The 19604-nt window shown below is 43.8% G+C and overlaps 1 protein-coding gene across 3 annotated transcripts; it reads left to right on the forward strand.

The window, feature by feature from the left end:
- The first annotated feature begins 11367 nt into the window (after nt 1-11367).
- On the forward strand, nt 11368-19159 carry LOC132388946 (zinc finger protein 229-like). 3 transcript variants are annotated; one of them, XM_059961359.1, is made up of 3 exons: nt 11381-11400; nt 11701-11813; nt 16454-19159. In XM_059961359.1, exon 3 carries the CDS (start codon nt 16862-16864, stop codon nt 18302-18304), a length of 1443 nt encoding a protein of 480 aa, XP_059817342.1. In that variant the 5' UTR covers nt 11381-11400; nt 11701-11813; nt 16454-16861; the 3' UTR covers nt 18305-19159. The 3 variants fall into 3 exon arrangements, with proteins under 3 accessions (XP_059817345.1, XP_059817342.1, XP_059817343.1); XM_059961362.1 differs by lacking the exon at nt 11701-11813 and having other exon boundaries at nt 11368-11400; XM_059961360.1 differs by lacking the exon at nt 11381-11400 and having other exon boundaries at nt 11546-11813.
- The last annotated feature ends 445 nt before the right edge of the window (nt 19160-19604 follow it).

A 19604-nucleotide genomic window follows, 5' to 3' on the forward strand; every position in this document is an offset into this window, starting at 1 on the left:
CCTGTGACTGACGTCATAGTCCCGCCTCCTCACGCCGGCGCTCTTAAAGAAACAGTCACAGTACGACCGCAGGCTCGTAACAGCCGCAACACAACTTCCCGACTTTTGAACTCAATGCTTCAAATAATAAAGACAACCATGACATTTGCCTTCTTAACCACCCGATCAATCTGTGCAGTCTTTTTCAGGGAGCGATGAACTTGGAGTCTAAGATCCCTCTGATCATCAACACTGTTCAGGGTTTTGCATTTAACAGTGTACTGTCGCATACATTCGACCTACCGAGCTGCCAAGATGATCATCACTAATCAAATCTCACTGAGATTTCTCAGGACCTGTTGAATTTATTGCCAAGTGCAATAAGGTACAGGGACAGTGAAACACTGACTTGTGGCAGCATCACAGGCAAGTACATTCAGATAACACACGGAACATAAGTTATACGATTCTCTGTCAGTAACAATCTATAAATATGTTTTATGTCGTTAACAATATACAAAACACATTGTATCATGATCAATACCAAAATGTGTATTTGTGTCGATAACAGACTTGGAAATGTTGAATTTGGTCCCTGTTTCCATTCCTCCTGTAATCCACAGCCAGCTCCTATGTTTTTGTCACAGTGAGTGAGAGATTGTTTTCTTGTCACCACCGTGTCGGAGTGATGACTTCTTCTCTGTCGGCTGCCTCGTTATTATCTGAGATTAGGCCAGTCAGTGTAGTGTCGTCAGCAAATTTAATTAGCAGATTGGAGCTGTGGGTGCAACAGAAGTCATGGGTGTACAGAGAGTAAAGGAGGGGGCAAGGACACACCGCGGTGGGGTATGTGTGCTGAGGGTCAGAGAGACAGAGGTGAGGGAGCCCACTCTTACCACCTGCCGGCGACCTGACAGGAAGTCCAGGATCGAGCTACACAAGGCAAGGTGCAGGCCGTGGTCTCTGAGCTTCTTGTCGATACTTCAGGGCTTCCTACGGGCTACTGCTCTGCCCATGACTGCAAGGAACTGCAGAGAACATCAGAGAAACAAGCCTCCCCTCCATGGACTCTTCCTACACTTCCCCTGCCTCGGAGAACCAGGCCACGTACTCAAAGACCCTCACAACCTGGACATTCTTGCTGCAAACCCGCTCCCCCATCGGGGAGGAGATACAAAAGCCTTAAAGCGCGAACCACCCGGCTCAAGGATGGCTTCCTGTCTGTGGTTATAAGCCAAATGAATGATAAAATGGACTCGACCTCACAATGTAACTCGACGTGACCCTGCACCATATGTCTATCTGCACTGCACTTTCTCTGCAGCCATAATGCTTTGTCGCAGTTATTGTTTTGTCGTTTTCATTTTTTTTTCATTTGTAGAATTTTTTTTTATTGGTACAGAATCTTCTACAGCTACAAAATGATACAAAACTTCAATAGATTAATATGTATACAATTAATAAAACTGAAAAAACTGATCGTAAAATATAAAATTGGAAATATATATATGTATGGGGGAAAAAGAACCCCATCTAACTTGGTAAAAAACCCACTAACTACATGAGAAACACACATTTGACCATCAATCATCATTTAAGTATGAAAATAAGAAAAATCAACCGCCATTTCAGATTTATATAAAAAATAAAATTGGAAGGAAATCATATAGTGTAATTCAATTTAAAAGATAATATTTGGCAAAAGAACCCCATCTTTTCTCAAAATCGAATCGAGGATCCAAAGTTCTACTTCTATTTTTTTCCAAACTAAGGCATAACATTCCTTGAGAAAATCATTCAGTTAATGTAGGGGAAGAAATATCTTTCCAGTTTAATAAAATAGCCCTTCTTGTCAGTAGCGTAACAAATGCAATTACATGTTGATCTGAAGGTGAAATACCCTGAATATGATGTGGAGCTATTCCAAATCGACCAGTCATTCTATTAGGTTGTATATTAATTTTCAGAGCTTTAGAAATTGTAGAAAATAAAGATTTTCAAATCGATTTTAATGAATAATATGACCAGAACATATGTGACAAAGTAGCTACTTCAGTTTCACATCTATCACTGCATTTGTCTATAGTAGGAAATATTCTAGATATTCTCTCCTTTCTTAAATAATAACGGGGAACAATTTTAAATTGAATTAAACAATGGTTGGCACATAAAGAAGATGAATTTACGTTTTTCAAAAGTCGAAGCTAATCTTCATTAACAAGGGTCATTTTAAGCTCTCTCTCCCAATCTTGTTTAATCATTAGTGATAGTTTCTCTTTTCGTAACAAAAATAAATTATAAATTCTGTTAATGGAACCTTTCACTAAGGGATTCAATTTCAAAATGGTTTCCAACAAATCAGATTCTTGTAAATATGGAAACTCAGGTAAACATTGTTGTAAAAAATGTTTCACCTGAACAGATTGCAAAAAATGTGTATGGGCGAGAGAAAATTTGTTAATTAACGCTTCAAAGGTCATCAATCGACCACCACAAAATAAATCTGTAAAAGAATGGATCCCTTTATTTTTCCATAGGAGAAAAATGGGGTCAGTTGTTGAAGGTTTAAAAGAAAAGTTTCGATGCAAAAAACTAGACAACTTAAATTGTTTAAAATTCTAAAAATTTACGGATCTGAACCCAAATCCGTAGGGATTGTTTAATAACCGGGAAAAGATTTAAATTTGGAACTTTAGAGAGCTGTAAAGGTAATGGAGCTCCTAAAATTGAAGTTAAATAAAATTGTTTAACAGCTTTTAATTCCAAATCAACCCATAATGATTTTTGTTTCTTATCAAGCCAATATAACCAAACACATAATTGTCTAACTTTCACAGCTCAATAATAGTCTTAAATTAGGAAGTGCAATTTCACCGTACGTTTTAGATTTTTCTAAGTGATACTTATTAAATCTTGGTCTCTTTTTGTTCCAAATAAAGGAAGAAATTAGAGAGTCAATTTGATCGAAAAATTTTTTAGTTAAAAAGATAGGTATATTTTGGAAAATATATAAAAATCTAGGTAAAATCATCATTTTCACAGCACGAACACGACCTATTAAAGAAAAAGTAAGTGGATAGCATCGAGAAAATAGTTATTTCCTGGCGTCCATTAAAGGAACTATATTCGCTTTATAGAGATGTTTACATTTTTTAGTAATTAACAATTCTAAAAGGAATATCATTATATATACTAAAAGGGACATTTAAAAGAAACAATTCACTTTTATTCAAGTTAAGTTTATATCCTGAAAATTTAGCGAAATCTTTAAGTGTTTCCAAAAGATTAGGAATTGATTCCTCAAGATCTAAAATAAAAACAAAAAGATCATCTGCATAAAGAGAAATTTTATGTGTGGTTCCATTCGTAGAGATACCGAGAATATTTTTAGCTTCACGTAGTGTTATAGCTGAAGGCTCCAATACAAGATTAAATAATAAAGGGGTTAATGGACATCCCTGTCTGGTGCCACGAGAAAGTGAGAAAAAAAGAAGACCTGCAGTTATTAGTAATGACAAGCTCAAGGGCGGTTTCCTGTCTGTGTTTATAAACCAAATGAATTATAAAATGGTCTCGGCCTCACAATGTAACTCGACGTGACCCTGAACCATATGTCTACCTGCACTGCACTTTCTCTGCAGCCATAATACTTTGTTACAGTTATTGTTCTGTCGAATACCAGCTCAATGTATTGTTGAAATGTATCGATCTGTGTGGATGGTACGTCAGGCAAGATTTTCACTATAGCTCAGTATGTTATGAGAATAAACAAATTTCCCCTTTTAATTACGTGGAAATATTAGACAGACTGAGCTTCTGCTCTGGAACCTCAGAAGGAAACTGAACTGTTGTCCTTTCTGAGGAATGCAAATATATGAAAAAGGCTTCAATCTCATATTACGATCTGCGGTAACTGGGATCAGGTAACCGGTGGTGGGTCTCCCATATCAATATTAGAATCAGGTGTAATAGCACCGGCATATGTCATGAAATTCGTTGTCCCTGCGGCAGCAGTAGAACCTAATTCATAACAATAGATTTTAACAATTGGGACTTAAAATAAGAATATACATTTTGTAGTTAAATTATATAAATAGTACAAAAATATATATTTTTAAATGTAATAAACTATTTTAATTGTGCCGACTGTTTGACTGACTGGGTTGTTGCTTTGGAAGTAGTGGAGTCAAGCTTAACTGAACTGTACACATTTATGAGAAGCTCAGAGAAATAGAAAAGGCTAAATTCTCACATAAACGGGTCAGACAACCAGAAACATCGGCTGCACTTAGCAGGTAAACACTGTGGAATGAAACATGCTGAAAATATTGCAGAAAAAAAACATATTGTCCACCACAACGAGAGAACGTGACAGATCCGGATCTCACTGCCTTGTCTGAACGGGCGAAAGATGAATCTGCACTTACACGTAGAGCAGTGACCCGCAGATGCTGCAGATCTGCGGAAAAACGTGAACAGGAAACGGGATCACGTGACCGGTTTGGTCTCGCACCCCAGACAGAGAACCAGTTACCCACTACTCTGTGGAAAGAAGCAAACTTGCCGCTCACATCTAATCTCACCTTAAATGTATTAGACATTTCAACCCCCAGGAAAAATATATTGTCTGTCCACTCTATCTATTCCTCTCGTAATCTTATAAACGTCCATCCAGTCTCACCTCAGCCTGCGCCGCTCTGGAGAAAACAACACAAGTTTGTCCAGCCTCTCATTATAGCTCATGCCCTCTAATCCAGGCAGTGTCCTGGTAAACCTCTTCTGCGCCCTCTCCAAAGCCCCGACATCCTTCCGAGAATGGGAGGGACCAGAACTGTATGAAACACTCCAGATGTGGTCTAACTAGTTTTATAAAACTGTGTTACTAACTGAGACGTTTTAGAAACGAACCAGCAGCAATAGAGTTCACACTGGAGTCTGGTTTTGATGTTAAAACTACTCTTAGTATCTACTTATAACAAAGTAAGTTAACGAAATAAAGGAAAGTGTTATGTCTATATATGTGTAAATATAACCCCCAGACTATCGAGCCTAAGGGAACAAAGCTTAGTGTCTTGAGATGGTAAAGTAGGAAAGTTCAGTAATCCACGGAATAAATGATGGAACAGAGATATTTGTAATCCAGTGTGAAACGTAGAGAAACAGCCGTTACTTCAAAATAACAGTCGACGAAGATATCCGCTGAATCCGTCCACATACGAGTTAACGAAAGTGACCTGTCACAGGAATACCGTCTTCTAGGGGTTACCACACAACATACCCAGGCAACGATTAACTCCAAAATCCACTCCTATGGATTATACGAAGTGACAGCCAGACACATTCGTTGTGGTTACGTGTACCGATGATCAACCCACTCTTGTGGGCATAGGAGAGTTCCAAGCCTCAGCTGCGACTAACCGAAGCGATCAGCTTTTCCAGTCTCTCTCTCTCTCTCTCTCTCTCTCTTTAGACTGGCCGACTGCCTGTCTGCAGATCGCTCTCTCTCTCTCTCGTTCAGTCCACAGTCAGCGCTGTCAGCCTGTGACTGACGTCATAGCCCCGCCTCTACACCCCGGCGCTCTTAAAGAAACAGTCACAGTACGACCGCAGGCTCGTAATAGCCGCAACACAACTTCCCGACTTTTGAACTCAACGCTTCAACTAATAAAGACAACCATGCCATTTGCCTTGTTAACCACCCGATCAATCTGTGCAGTCTCTTTCAGGGAGCGATGAACTTGGAGTCCAAGATCCCTCTGATCATCGACACTGTTCAGGGTTTTGCATTTAACAGTGTACTGTCTCATACGTTCGACCTACCGAGCTGCCAAGATGATCATCACTAATCAAATCTCACTGAGATTTCTCAGGTCCTGTTGAATTTATTGCCAAGTGCACAAGTACGGGAAGATACAGGTACAGAGAAATAATGACTTGTGGCAGCATCACAGGCAAGTACATTCAGATAACACACGGAACACAAATTATACGATTCTCTGTCAGTAATAATCTGTAAGTATCTTTTATGCCATTAACAATATATAAAATACATTGTGTCATGATCAATATTAAACTGTGCATTTTGTGTCAATAATAGACTTGGAAATGTTGAATTTGATCCCTGTCCCCATTCCTCCTGTAATCCACAACCAGCTCCTGTGTTTTTGTCACAGTGAGGAAGAGGTTGTTTTCTTGACACCCCTGTGTCGGGGTGATGACTTCTTCTATGTAGGCTGCCTCGTTATTATTTGGGATTCGGCCGATCAATGTAGTGTGGTCAGAAAATTTAATTAGCAGATTGGAACCCGCCACTGCAGCCCCACAGTGCACTATTTACAGATTGCAAAGCTACGAAATTGCATGTGAATGGCCTCCCTTCCCCCAACTCCACTCTTTCTGCGTCACCAGCAGACTGGGACATCTCACATCTACTTTGGAAGCTGGAACATGAGGGCAGAGTATTGTCTGAACGGTGTAGAGTTAGGTAAGGGGGAAATGCAAAGAGACCTAGGAGTCCTAGTTCACCAATCAATGAAGGTGAATGAGAAAGTGCAACAGGCAGTGAAGAGGGCAAATGGAATGTTGCCCTTTGTTACAAGGGGAATTGAATACAAGACCAAGGATGTTCTTTTGCATTTGTACAGGGCCCTGGTGAGACCACACCTGGAATATTGTGTACAGTTTTGGTCTCCAGGTTTAAGGAAGGACATTCTGGCAATTGAGGAAGTGCAGCGTAGATTCACTAGGTTGATTCCTGGGATGGCAGGGCTGTCTTACGCAGAGAGATTGGAGAGTTTGGGCTTGTACACGCTGGAATTGAGGAGATTGAGAGGGGATCTGATTGAAACGTTTAAGATAATTAAAGGATTTGATAGGATTGAGGCAGGTAATATGTTCCAGATGTTGGGAGAGTCCAGTACCAGAGGGCATGGGTTGAGAATAAGAGGTCAGTTATTTAAAACAGAGTTGAGGAAGAGCTTCTTCTCCCAGAGAGTTGTGGAGGTGTGGAATGCACTGCCTCGGAAGACGGTGGAGGCCAATTCTCTGGATGCTTTCAAGAAGGAGCTAGATAGATATCTGATGGATAGGGGAATCAAGAGATATGGGGACAAGGCAGGGACTGGGTATTGATAGTGAATGATAAGCCATGATCTCAGAATGGCGGTGCAGACTCGAGGGGCCGAATGGTCTACTTCTGCACCTATTGTTTATTGTCTATTGTATATCTCGCTGCCTCCGCCAGGACATTAAACTGTGACAACTGTGGTCAGGGACTGATCTCTGGGGTACTTCAAACGCTACCTCCTTCCAGTCTGAAAACGACCCACTCATCCAGCCACACACTACCGGCAGTTTATCGATCTCCAACGAAAAAGCCTAATCACCTATTCCCGATGTTCAATACCATTGCTGACTCTGAGTTTACCACCGTCGAATGCCGGGAGGGACATAATAATCAGAAAGTCTCTGGTCACAGCCGTGTAAATAAAATGTGATCTCAGTGGGTGTGTGGCGCATGCTCAGAACGCGAAGGAGACAGACAAACTGAGCCCAGTCACAGAATGATGAAGGGGAGGAATGAACCATTTTGATACAGCGAGGGAAGCGGAGAGTTTGATGTTGTTCCTGATGCCGGAACTGTGGCCAGTTAAAAGACGAAATCTTGTTGCTCTAAATTGTTTTTGAGATGTGACAGTGTTTTAATCAGAAGACACCATGGAAACTAAAATTATTTCAGTTGAAGTGTTGTCCTTCACCCACTGATGTGCTTTGTAAGCTTTTAACAGTGTAGAAAAGGCAAAGGATTTGTCTATGGGACTCACAAACACAACAGCTCGTTAGTTCCGCTGTATCTGTCAGTTCACCAGCGCTTGAAAGCCGCCGATCCTTGAATGTGGAGGCGGAGATGCGCCCCACTCGCTGCAAGGAGAGCCCGAACACTTGTCCATGTCCGTGATCTGATTGGATACATCGCCATGACGTTATAGCAGTGTGACGTCATTCACCGGCTCTCATTTTGGAAGGGATTCAGTCGGGCATCGCAGATTCACCAACAGCTTCGCACTGGGAAGCGGCCGTTCACCTGCTCCGTGTGTGTGAAGAGACTCATTCAGTTAACCCACCTTGTGATGCTCCGGTGAGTTCACACTAAATAGAGGCCACATTTCTGTCCGGAGTGAGCAAAGAGTTTCACTCAATCATCCCAGCTGCTGCAACACCAGCAACTTCACATCAGGGAGGAAGTTCAAATCAGCTCCGTATTAAAAGTCTAACCATCACGGTGACTGAAGGCAGCTGCAGGTTCTTGAGGGACTGTTACTGTCAGATTCTGCAGTTCTTGCGGCTGCTCATCGCACCCAGGACTGAACCCTGGTCACTGAGCATTGGAGGAGTCTGTTGTGCTGATATTAGCCTTAAACTAGACTGGCGTTTAATATTGTGAATCTGTGAAAGATAAATCAGTTTGTATCAAATCCCGTGTCTCACTTGAGAGGCCACTCGACCCAGTTGGTCCCTGCCCATGTTTCTGTTCCATATCAGTATATGTAAATCTCTCCCTATCGTTCCCCTCTCACCTTTCCTGAGATGATGAGTTGCAACTAGTCACCACTCCGTGGGACGGGAGATTTCCCTTCAATTTCGTAGAATCACAGAAACCTACAACATATTACCGATGTTTTGGCCCACAATGTTGTACCGACCATGTAACGTACTCTAGAAAATAGTTAGAATTACCCTACCGCATTAGCCACCCATTTTCCTAAGCTCCATGTACCTTTCTAAGAGTCCCTTAAAAGACCCTATTGTATCCGCCTCTACCACCGTCGCTGGCGGTGCACTCCACACACCACTCTGCTTAAAAAAAAAATAGTTTTGATATCTCCTCTGTACCTACTTCCTAGCAGCTTAAACCGATTCCCCCTCGTGTTTGCCGTTTCAGCCTTGGGAGAAAGCCTTTGACTATCCACACGACCAATGCCTCTCATCATCTTATACACCTGCATGAATTTCCTGCATGATTGTCTCCGGGCTGAACAAGTCGATGAGCTCACTGTGGTTGTGACGTTGTTCAGGGCTCCGGACGAAGTTGGTTAAACTCCTTCTTCCCCGCTCTTTTCAACGTTTTGTGTCATTTTCACCAACTTTAAAGGACTGTGCCTCCGACAGCTGGGTTGTTGCAATTGTTACCTACCAGCAGCAATAGATCACTAACGGAGTCTGGTTTCGATGTTAAACCACTATCTTCATTAGTATTGTGACGGGGTCCTGAATTCCCCTATGAACTGTGTTTTTGAAAAGAGAGAGGGAGATGTTCAACACGAGAGAGAGAGAGAGAGAGAGAGAGAGAGAGAGAGAGAGAGAGAGAGAGAGAGAGAGAGAGAGAGAGAGAGAGTGAGTGAGTGAGTGAGTGCTCGGAGATGGTGTTATGCTTTCTCTGCAAGCTTGTTGACACTTTTACAAGGACACTGTCAGCTTCTGTGTTCTTCCAGAGAGAGAAGGGAGGAACTGTTTGATGGACAGCTGGGGCTCAGCACGGTGAGATAAGTAGGAGGTCCGCTGATAGACCTCCAGGCACATGGTTTTGGACACTGAATCAGCTTTGTTGTGTCCACAGAAAAAGGTGGGTTTTGGAAGATCGATCCGGAGCATCGATCAGTGGCTCTCGCAGTGTGAAAAGGCTGTGACCTGTGGGGAGTTATTCGTGTGCCCATCCCTCGCCTGGGTTAATAACTCCACCACAGAAGAACGGTCCCGTTTGTAGTGGTCACAGTCGGTGACTTCCAAAGGATTTCGGGGGACGACGGGACTATCGACGGCGTCAGCTTACCTGAAGACTCAAACCTCTCCTTCTCTCTCTCCATCACTACTCGACTCAATCCCACGAACTGAACCGAACTTCACTCATCACCGTCAGACGGTATCTATTTACCCCGAGGCGTGAAGAAGCTTGGCTTTCCTATTTACACACACACACACACACACACACACACACACACACACACACACACACACACACACACACACACACATATAATCATTGCTATCCTGTTTGATATATCTGCATTTATATTGCTGTATCGCGTAGTTACTAATAAACAGCATTAGTTTACAGCAATACATTGTTTCCTATTTCTGCTGGTTCTTTGACCCGTCACGGGGTACGTAACAGTATCTACTCCAAATATAAAAGATTAAAGGAAGTAAACAGAAGTTAACTGTGTAATGCGTATATATAGCTCCCAAACTATCAAGCTTTGGAAACAATGCTTAAAGTCTTCAGATGGTAAAGTGGAAAAGTTCAGTAATCCACGGAATAAGCGAGTGAGAGGAGAGATTTGTAAATCCACACGAACACGTAGAGAGAAGGCAACTACGAAGAATTCCACACACATTCCACGCTGGGTAAACGAAATAACAGTCGCCGAAGATCTTATCCGTCGATTAGTTCCGAAATCCACTTAGAAATATCACCAGGTGACAGTCACAGGAATATCGTCTTCAAGTGGTTACCACAGAACACCCCGATTCCAGGTAAGGGCCGACAAAAGTGACACCACAGGATACTCCAGCAAATCCACACACATGGATGATACGAAGTGACAGTCACAGATCAGTTGTGCACTGCGTGCCGATGATCAGATCAACCCAACCTTTTGGGCATGGAAGAGTTGCAGCCTATAGCAGTCACACGCTGAAGTTCCAACAGCTTGTCTCCCTCTCCCGCTCCCTCAGGCTGCCGCAGCCTGTGTCTGACGTCACAGCCCTCCTCAATCAGGCCCTTAAAGCGACACTCACAGTAAACGAACCTGCGGTCTCGGAACACAATGCACCTCTAAAATCTGACAGCAGACTAGCGAGTGAATCTTCGATGGTGCAGAGTCAGAAACCGAAGATTTGCCAGATTGAGTCAGGGGCTCCAGAGAGAGATGGTGTCCAGAGGAGGACGACGAATAAGACCAGCAGGATGTGGTTAAAGGTGAAAGATTAGAAGCATTTGGAAACTGGTTGATCGAAAAAAAAAGGTGGTCAATTTCTGCAAAACACAGGAGGAAATCAACAGGTCAGGCAGTAATTTTGGAGAGGAATATCCAGCAACTGCAGAATCTCCTGTGTTTTATATCTGCATTTTACATTGGCATTAGATACACGTTGATATTGAGTATATTGTTTATGGGAGCCGCTCTCTGCGTTAAACAGCTGCAGATTTTTTCGATACCCACGGTAAAAAAAATGAGGTATGGACATTGAACCGGTGCTTGCAGAAATGTTTAATGGCACCGTGACTACCCATGGGGCCATGAGTTAAGAATTTCACCGGCGCTGAAGCGCCGATGAAATGCGCAGGCGTCCGGCTGATGACGTCACTGAGTTTCACGCATGCGCGCAGTACACTGAAGGCTTTGAAAATGTCGGTTGCAGGTAAGAGCGATTCTCCGTCTTTTTATCTTAAACACCGACTTCGGGACGATTCTTGTGAAATCCGGACACCGTGATCCGCAATCTCGGGACAGTCCTGCCCTCTTCCCCCTCTCTCAGCCCCACGATCCGTACACGGAGCCCGGGGAGCTTCCGGCTGATGAGGGAATGGGAACCGATGGATCTCTCAGACAGAGCTGAGCTCCAGCTATCTAAATGCAAGGATTAGGAACTCGGAGAAAGGGAACAAAAATCTTTTACATCACCAGTTGAGAAAATCTGCATTAGTACTTTTTTCCGCAGATGCTGCCTGGCCTGCAGAACTCCTGCAGTATTTAGTGTGTGTTGCTTCCTTTACCTCCTCTTGCTCTGGACTTTTCGACCGGTGAGAACATGTTTTGTCCCATTCTCTCTGGGTACGTAATGACATCAAACAACTTTGCCCTGGGCAACAAGTAGCTTTCACATCACAAATGTGTCAGACTCCAGTGAGACAGAGAACGGCCCTTCCCTTCATATACATTGGCATTGCATTCACTGAATTCACCACCCTCAGTCATTGGGGGAGGATTCAGGGGGAATATTTATGTAGAATACAGAAACTAGTGATGCCTGTTTGCATTTTGGTGATGCAAAAGTTGCTGGAGTATTTGCAAGTGGGAAGAAGTGGAGTGATATTTGGAAATCTGACTTTTTAAAGCAAAATTTAGCAAGCAAACCACATATGGACAATGTGCAAAAGATTTGGTGAGAAAATCCTCCATTTCCTGTTACAGGCCTGCTACATAGGTTGTGTGAGAGTGCAGATGAACTCGATCAAAGTACTTATCAACAGTGATTTGCCAGCTGTGAAAATGAATACCTCTCTATATAAAATTCACTGTGCACATATTGTCACTGGGTAAAAAATGCACAGTACAAGATTTATCTGCACACTGGTTATTACAAATTAGAGGGGAGATTATTACAAATTAGAGGGGTATAGGAGGGAAGGAGGGGAGGCCTCCAGTGTCCCTGATGCCCTCACCTACAAGATGTGCAGCTTGTAACCCTGCACTTCAATGAGCTGCAACTTGAAATGGGTGAATTCCAGATTATCCAGCAGTTGGAGGGGGTGATAGATATGACATGCAGAGAGGTGAGTCACACCCACAGGACACAGGAAACTGGGTGAGAATCAGGAAGGGGAATGAGGTTAAATAGGCATCGCAGAGTACTCTAGTGGCCATCCCCCACAACAACAGGTGGAGCACTTCATAACCTGTTGGGGGGAATTACCTGGCAGAGGAAAGTCAAAGGCCTGATAGGGGATTCGTCAGGTAGAGGAACAGAACAAGAGGGGATGAATAACCTAGTGGTAAGGCTTACTAGTGGTAGTGAGCAGGGGAGGGGGTGATGTAGTTAAAATAAGTTGTAGAGGGAATGGGAGCCAGAATGACAGAACAGATAGTGGAGAGGGTGAATTGAATTGACTTTATTAGATACATACCTCATAAACATGAGGAGTAGAAATATTTACCTTACATCTCCATCTAAATGTGCAACGTGTAATTTACATAGATAGTTTGCACATAGGACAGTCAATATAACATTGAAATGCAATTGTATCAGCATGAATTAATCAGTCTGATGGCCTGGTGGAAGATGATGTGCCAGAGCCTGTTGGTCCTTTTGCTGTGATACCATTTCCTGGATGGTGGCAGCAGGAACAGTTTGTGTTTGGGGTGCATTGGGCCCGTTTGTCCCGATATTTGTTGGGCCCTTCTTACACACCTGTCTGTGTAAATGTACTGAATCATGGAAAGTAGGTTGTGCAATGTATAATTTCCTTATTTATATTTAGAGACATTTTTTGGTGTATAAAATGATGAGGGGTATTGAGCGTGTGAGTGGCCAGAGGAGTGTTTTTTCCCCAGGGTTGAAATGGTTAATGCTGCTTTTCCACACTCCCACAGACCCTTTGTCCATCTCCTGAGTAAATTGAGTTTGAAAAATATTTAAGATCTCCCCTATCTGCTTTGTTTCCACACGTGGATTGCCATTCCGGTCTTCCAGAGGACCGACTTTTTGCCTTGCAATCCTTTTGCTCTTAATCTATCACTAGAATCCCTGAGGATTATCCTTCACCTTTTCTGTGACAGCAACCTCATGCCATCTTTTAGCCATCCGGATTTATTTCTTATGTGTTCTCTTGCATTTCTTATACTCCATAAGAAACTGACTGCCTATCCCTGTTATGTAATTCCATTTTGTGCTTTACCAGGGTCTGAATATCTCTTGCAATCCAAGTTTCCCTACAGTTTCTATCTTTACCTTTGATTCTGACATACCCGCTTTCTACTTTAAGAATTTTGCTTTGAAGGCCTCCCATTTACCAAGCACACCTTTGCCATAAAGCAGCCTGTCCCAGTCCACAGTTGCCAGATCCTAGTGTTGATCATGCCCTGAACACATCCGCCTTTCCTACGCTGCTCCTTGTATTGAAATACACAGGGCTCAGCATATTCACTGCACCACACTCAACTTTTTCATTCCTGACTTTGTCTGAGGCCTGAACAAAATCTTTCTCCACAACTCCACCACTATCTGTTCCGTTATTCAGGCTCCCATTCCCCCTGCAACTTTAGTTTAACCCTCCTTACCCCCACCTCCCAGCATGCAGATCTATCACCCCTTTGGCTTTCCTCTCCCAGATCAATAAAAAGGAGGTGCATACCAGGTACAGGCAGATAGGAGCAAATGGGGTACTTATGAAATACAGGAAATTCAAGTGAACACTTATGAAAGAAATAAAAGAAGGCATGAGTTTGCCCCAGCAGTCAAGGTGAAGGAGAATCCTCAGGGATTCTGCAGATATGTTAAGAGCAAAAAAGATTGCAAGGGAAAAAAAATTAATCCTCTGGAAGATCAAAATGGTAATCCATATGAAGGATAGCATAGACTTGGGGAGATTTTTTTTGCATCCGTATTTACTCAGGAGATGGACACAGAGTCTGGAGAAGTGAGGCAAAGCCGCATTAACTTCATGGACCCTGTACAGATTACAGAGGTGGAGGCGTTTGCTGTCTTGAGGCAAATTAGTGTGGATCAATCCCCAGGGCCTGACAAGTTGTTCACCAGGACCCTGCGGAAGACAAGTGCAGAAATTATCAGGGCCTAAGCACAGATATTGAAATCATCCTTAGTGACAGGTGAGGTACTGGAGGATTGGAGGACAGGCAGTGTTGTTCTGCTGTTCAAGAAAGGCTGTAAAAATAAACTAGGAAGTTATCCATTGGTGAGCTTGACATCAGAACTGGGAAAGTTATTGGAATGTGTGTGCAGGAACCAAGTATATACTGTAAGTATTTGTATAGGTGTGGACTGATAAAGGATAGACAGCATGGCACTAGCCAATCTTTCAGAGTCTCTCGAGGAGGTTATCAGGGAAGTGGATGAAGGCAAGGCAGTAGATGTTGTCTGCATGGACTTTAGCAAGGCACTTGATAAAGTCTCATATGGGAGGTTGGTCAAGAAGGTTCAGTCACTCAGCATTCTAGATGAGACAGTAAATTGGATGAGACACTGTCTTTGGGAGAAGCCAGAGTGTGGTAGCAGATGGTTGCCTCTATAACTGTAATCCTGTGATTAGTTGTGTGCCATAGGGATCAGTGCTGGATCTGTTGTTGTTTGTCATCTATATCTGTAATCTGGATGATAGTGTGGTTAACTGGATCAGAAAATTTGTGGATGACAACAAGACTGGAGGTTTAGCGGCTGCAAGAAGACTATCATGGCTTGCAGTGCGATCTGGACCAGGTGGGAAAATGGTTTGAGAATTGGAAAATGGAATTTAATGCAGACCAGTGTGAGTTGTGGCATTTGGTCTGACCTACCAAGGGAGGTCTTTCACAGTGACTGGTCGGGCATAGAGGAGTGTTGTAGAAGAAAGGGACCTGGGAATACCTTAATTCACTGAAAGTGGTATCACAGTTAGATAGGGATGGAAGGAAATATTTTAGCCCATTGCCCTGCATGAACCACAGTAGTGACAACAATAGATGACTTGTAGAAGACATTGGTGAGGCCTTATTTGGAGTATTATGTGCAGTTTTGGTCACCTACCTACAGGAAAGATGTAAAAGAAGTTCAGAGATTTCAGAGAAAATACACAAGGATGTTGCCATGTCTGGAGGACTTGGATTATAAGGAAAGATTGAACAAATCAGGACATTATTCTTGGGAATGTAGAAGATTGAGGGGAGATTTGATTGTGATAGAGAGGCACACATAGTGTTAATGCAAGCTGGCTTTCTTCACTGAGATTGGGTGGGACTACAACCAGAGGCCATGGGTTAAGGGTGAAAGGTGAAATGTTAAGGGGAGCATGAGAGGAACTTCTTCACATAGAGGGTCATCCGGCTGTGGAATGAGCAGCCAGCACAAGTGGTGCATGCGAGCTCGATTTTAACTTTTAAGAGGTTTGTGTAGATACCTGGATGGTAGGGGTGTGGGAGTGGGCTGTTTAAATAGTTCAGCACAAACTAGATTGCCCAAAGGGCCTGTTTCTGTGTTGAAATTTTCTATGATTGCGACAAGAACCTGAAATAATACAAAAATTCACTCTGAGTCCCTTTAACAGATGTGCGGCCAACCAGTCATTTCAGCGGGAATTTTTTAAATGGCGTTAAAATTGTGGCATTTTGTTAATAATACACAAGAGAAGATCCCAGCTGCACGTCAAGAAAGACAATTTGCATGAGAGTGTTTCAGTCACTGTGGGACAAGGAACACATGCCGCTCAGCAGGAGCCGGGAATAATAACAATGGAGGGAGTCAAACTGAGCCAGGTCACAGATTGGAGACGGCAGAAATGCCCCATTGTTAAAGAGACAGGAAGAGCATCAGATAATTGATGGTCATTCCAGATACCAGCACTCTGCCCAGTCAGGAGATGATTTCTCTGGGTGAACCTCACTGTAACCGTGTGATACCAGATCAAACCTTGGCAACTCAAGTAATCTCATCTGAAATGTTGTCCTAAACCCATTGATGGATTTTGTAAATTTTTTTACAGGTTAAAAATGAGAAGGAATTCATCTCCAGGAAGCTTAAACATGACACGCCAGTTTTGTTGTCTCTGCCTAGATACTTAAGAAGTGGAGCAAGGGTTCCAATTGTCCACCCTACCGGCTCAGACTGTCGGGAGGAATTCACTCGGTGATTTTGACCAACTGGCATGCCCATCATTTTACACAGGAAAAAGGACATTCACCTGCCCAGACAGTGGGAATGGATTCACTCGGTCATCTCAACTAAAGGTACATCAGCAAGTTCACACTGGACAAGGCCATTCACCTGTTCTGTGTGTGAGAAGGGGTTCAGTCGGTCATCCCACCTGTGGACACACCAATCAGTTCACACCGGGCAGAGGCTGGTCTTCTGCAGAACTTCTGGGTAAGGATTCACTCTGTCATCTGACCTAATGGCTCACCAGCGAGTTCACACTGGGGAGCGGCCGTTCACTTGCTCAGTCTGTGAGAAGAGATTTACTCAGTTATCCAACCTACAGAGTCACCAGCGAGTTCACACTGGGGAGAAGCCATTCACCTGCTCAGTCTGTGGGAAAGGATTCACTCTGTCATCCACCCTACTGGTACATCAGCGAATTCACACTGGGGAGAAGCTGTTCACCTGCTCAGACTGTGGAAAGGGATTCACACTGTCATCCCGCCTACTGAGACATCAGGGAGTTCACACTGGGGAGAAGCCGTTCACCTGCTCAGACTGTGGAAAGGGATTCACACTGTCATCCCGCCTACTGGTACATCAGCGAGTTCACACTGAGGATAAGCCATTCACCTGCTCAGTCTGTGGGAAAGGATTCACTCAGTCATCCACCCTACTGGTACATCAGCGAATTCACACTGGGGAGAAGCTGTTCACCTGCTCAGACTGTGGAAAAGGATTCACTCTGTCATCCCACCTACAGAGACACCAGCGAGTTCACACTGGGGAGAGGCCATTCACCTGCTCAGTCTGTGGGAAAGGATTCACTCAATCATCCACCCTACAGGGACACCAGCGAGTTCACACTGGGGAGAAGCCTTTCACCTGCTCAGTCTGTGGGAAAGGATTCAGTCTGTCATCCAACCTACAGAGACACCAGCGAGTTCACACTGAGGAGAAGACATTCACCTGCTCAGTCTGTGGGAAAGGATTCACTCTGTCATCCACCCTACAGAGACACCAGCGAGTTCACACTGAGGAGAAGCCATTCACCTGCTCAGTCTGTGGGAAAGGATTCACTCTGTCATCTACCCTACAGAGTCACCAGCGAGTTCACACTGGGGAGAAGCCATTCACCTGCTCAGTCTGTGGGAAGAGATTCACTGACTCTTCAACCCTACGGAGACACCAGCGAGTTCACACTGGAGAGAGGCCGTTCACCTGCTCAGTGTGTGGGAAAGGATTCACTGTGTCATCCACCCTACTGGTACATCAGCAAATTCACGCTGGGGAGAAGCCATTCACCTGCTCAGTCTGTGGGAAGAGATTCACTGACTCTTCAACCCTACGGAGACACCAGCGAGTTCACACTGGAGAGAGGCCGTTCACCTGCTCAGAATGTGGGAAGCGATTCACTCGGTCATCCAACCTACGGAGACACCAGCGAGTTCACACTGGGGAGATGCCGTTCACCTGCTCAGTCTGTGGGAAAGGATTCACTGACTCTTCCACCCTGCAGAGACACCAGCGAGTTCACACTGGGGAGAAGCCGTTCACCTGCTTATTCTGTCGGAAGAGATTCACTCAGTCATCCACCCTACAGAGTCATCAGCGAGTTCACACTAGAGAGAGGCTCAGAATGTGGGAAAGGATTCACTCAGTCATCCCACCTCTTGGCACACCAGTCAGTTCACAGTAAGGAGAGGCCATTGTTATGAATCCTTTGGTTTTGTTTGCTGTAGACTGTCATTTTAAGAGAGAGAGAGAGAGATTAAGAAGGTGAATCAGTCTGACTTGCAGCTTGTTTACATCGCTCGCAGCTTGTTTAGTTTTAACTGAGGACACAGACACTCAGAGTCAGACGGAGACAAAGGAGGAAAAATGGAAGGATCGAAACCAGGGAACTAGTAGCCAAGGATCACTGTTTGGAACTTTCCTTCACTCACAAGGGTGGGCTAATTATTGATTCACCGTACATCGAATGTGTGGTTGTCACCTCATTTGATCCACAGGAGTGGATCTGATTTGGGATATCCTGTGGAGACATGTATTAACCCTTGCCTGGCTGTGGCGTAGTCATTCATTTGATGATACCCCTTATGACAATTCATTTTAGGTGATAATTCGTATGTACATTTGTAAAGATGATGGATAAAATGTAGAGTGACTGTTCTCTCTTTTTACCACCATGGAACCTGTGGAATACAACATAATTGCCTTCTCTCAACATTTACCCTGGATTACAAAAATATCTCTCTCACATCACCTATTCTGTGAATGAATTGAACTTTAATACTTTAACATCTCCAGACTCCAAGCCTTGTTTCCCCTGAGCTCAGAAGTTTGGGAGTTATATTTACACACATACATACACATAACACTCACGAGGAAATCTGCAGATGCTGGAAATACAAACACAAAAAAAATGCTGATAGAACACAGCAGGCCAGGCAACATCTATAGGGAGAAGCACTGTCGACGATGTGGGCCAAGACCCTTCGACAGTACTAACTGAAAGATAGTAAGAGATTTGAAAGTAATGGGGGGAGGGTGAAATGCAAATGATAGGAGAAGGCCTGAGGGGGTGGGGGTGAAGCTGAGAGCCGGAAAGGTGATTGGCGAAAGTGATGCAGAGCTGGTGAAGGGAAAGGATCATGGGACGGGAGGCCTTGGGAGAAAGAAAAGGGTGGGGGTGGAAGTACCAGAGGGAGGGGGAGAACAGGTAAACAACTAAATATGTCAGGGATGGGGTAAGAAGGGGAGGACGGGCATTAACAGAAGTTAGAGAAGTCAGTGTTCATGCCATCATGTTGGAGGCTACTCAGCCGGTATATAAGGTGTTGTTCCTCCAACCTGAGTTTGGATTCATTTTGACAGTAGAGGAGGCCATGGATAGACATATCAGCATGGGAATGGGATGTGGAATTAAAATGTGTGGCCACTGGGAGTAGTCTTTTGCTGTTGGTTCATTTCTAAAGCATTATGGTTTGTAACAAAAT

The sequence above is a fragment of the Hypanus sabinus genome, unplaced genomic scaffold (assembly GCF_030144855.1).
Source record: "Hypanus sabinus isolate sHypSab1 unplaced genomic scaffold, sHypSab1.hap1 scaffold_440, whole genome shotgun sequence".
Classification (NCBI taxonomy): Eukaryota; Metazoa; Chordata; class Chondrichthyes; order Myliobatiformes; family Dasyatidae; genus Hypanus; species Hypanus sabinus.

Coding starts and splice junctions, on each gene's coding strand:
- LOC132388946 (XM_059961362.1), top strand. CDS start 16,862: ATGGCTCACCAGCGAGTTCACACTGGGGAGCGGCCGTTCACTTGCTCA.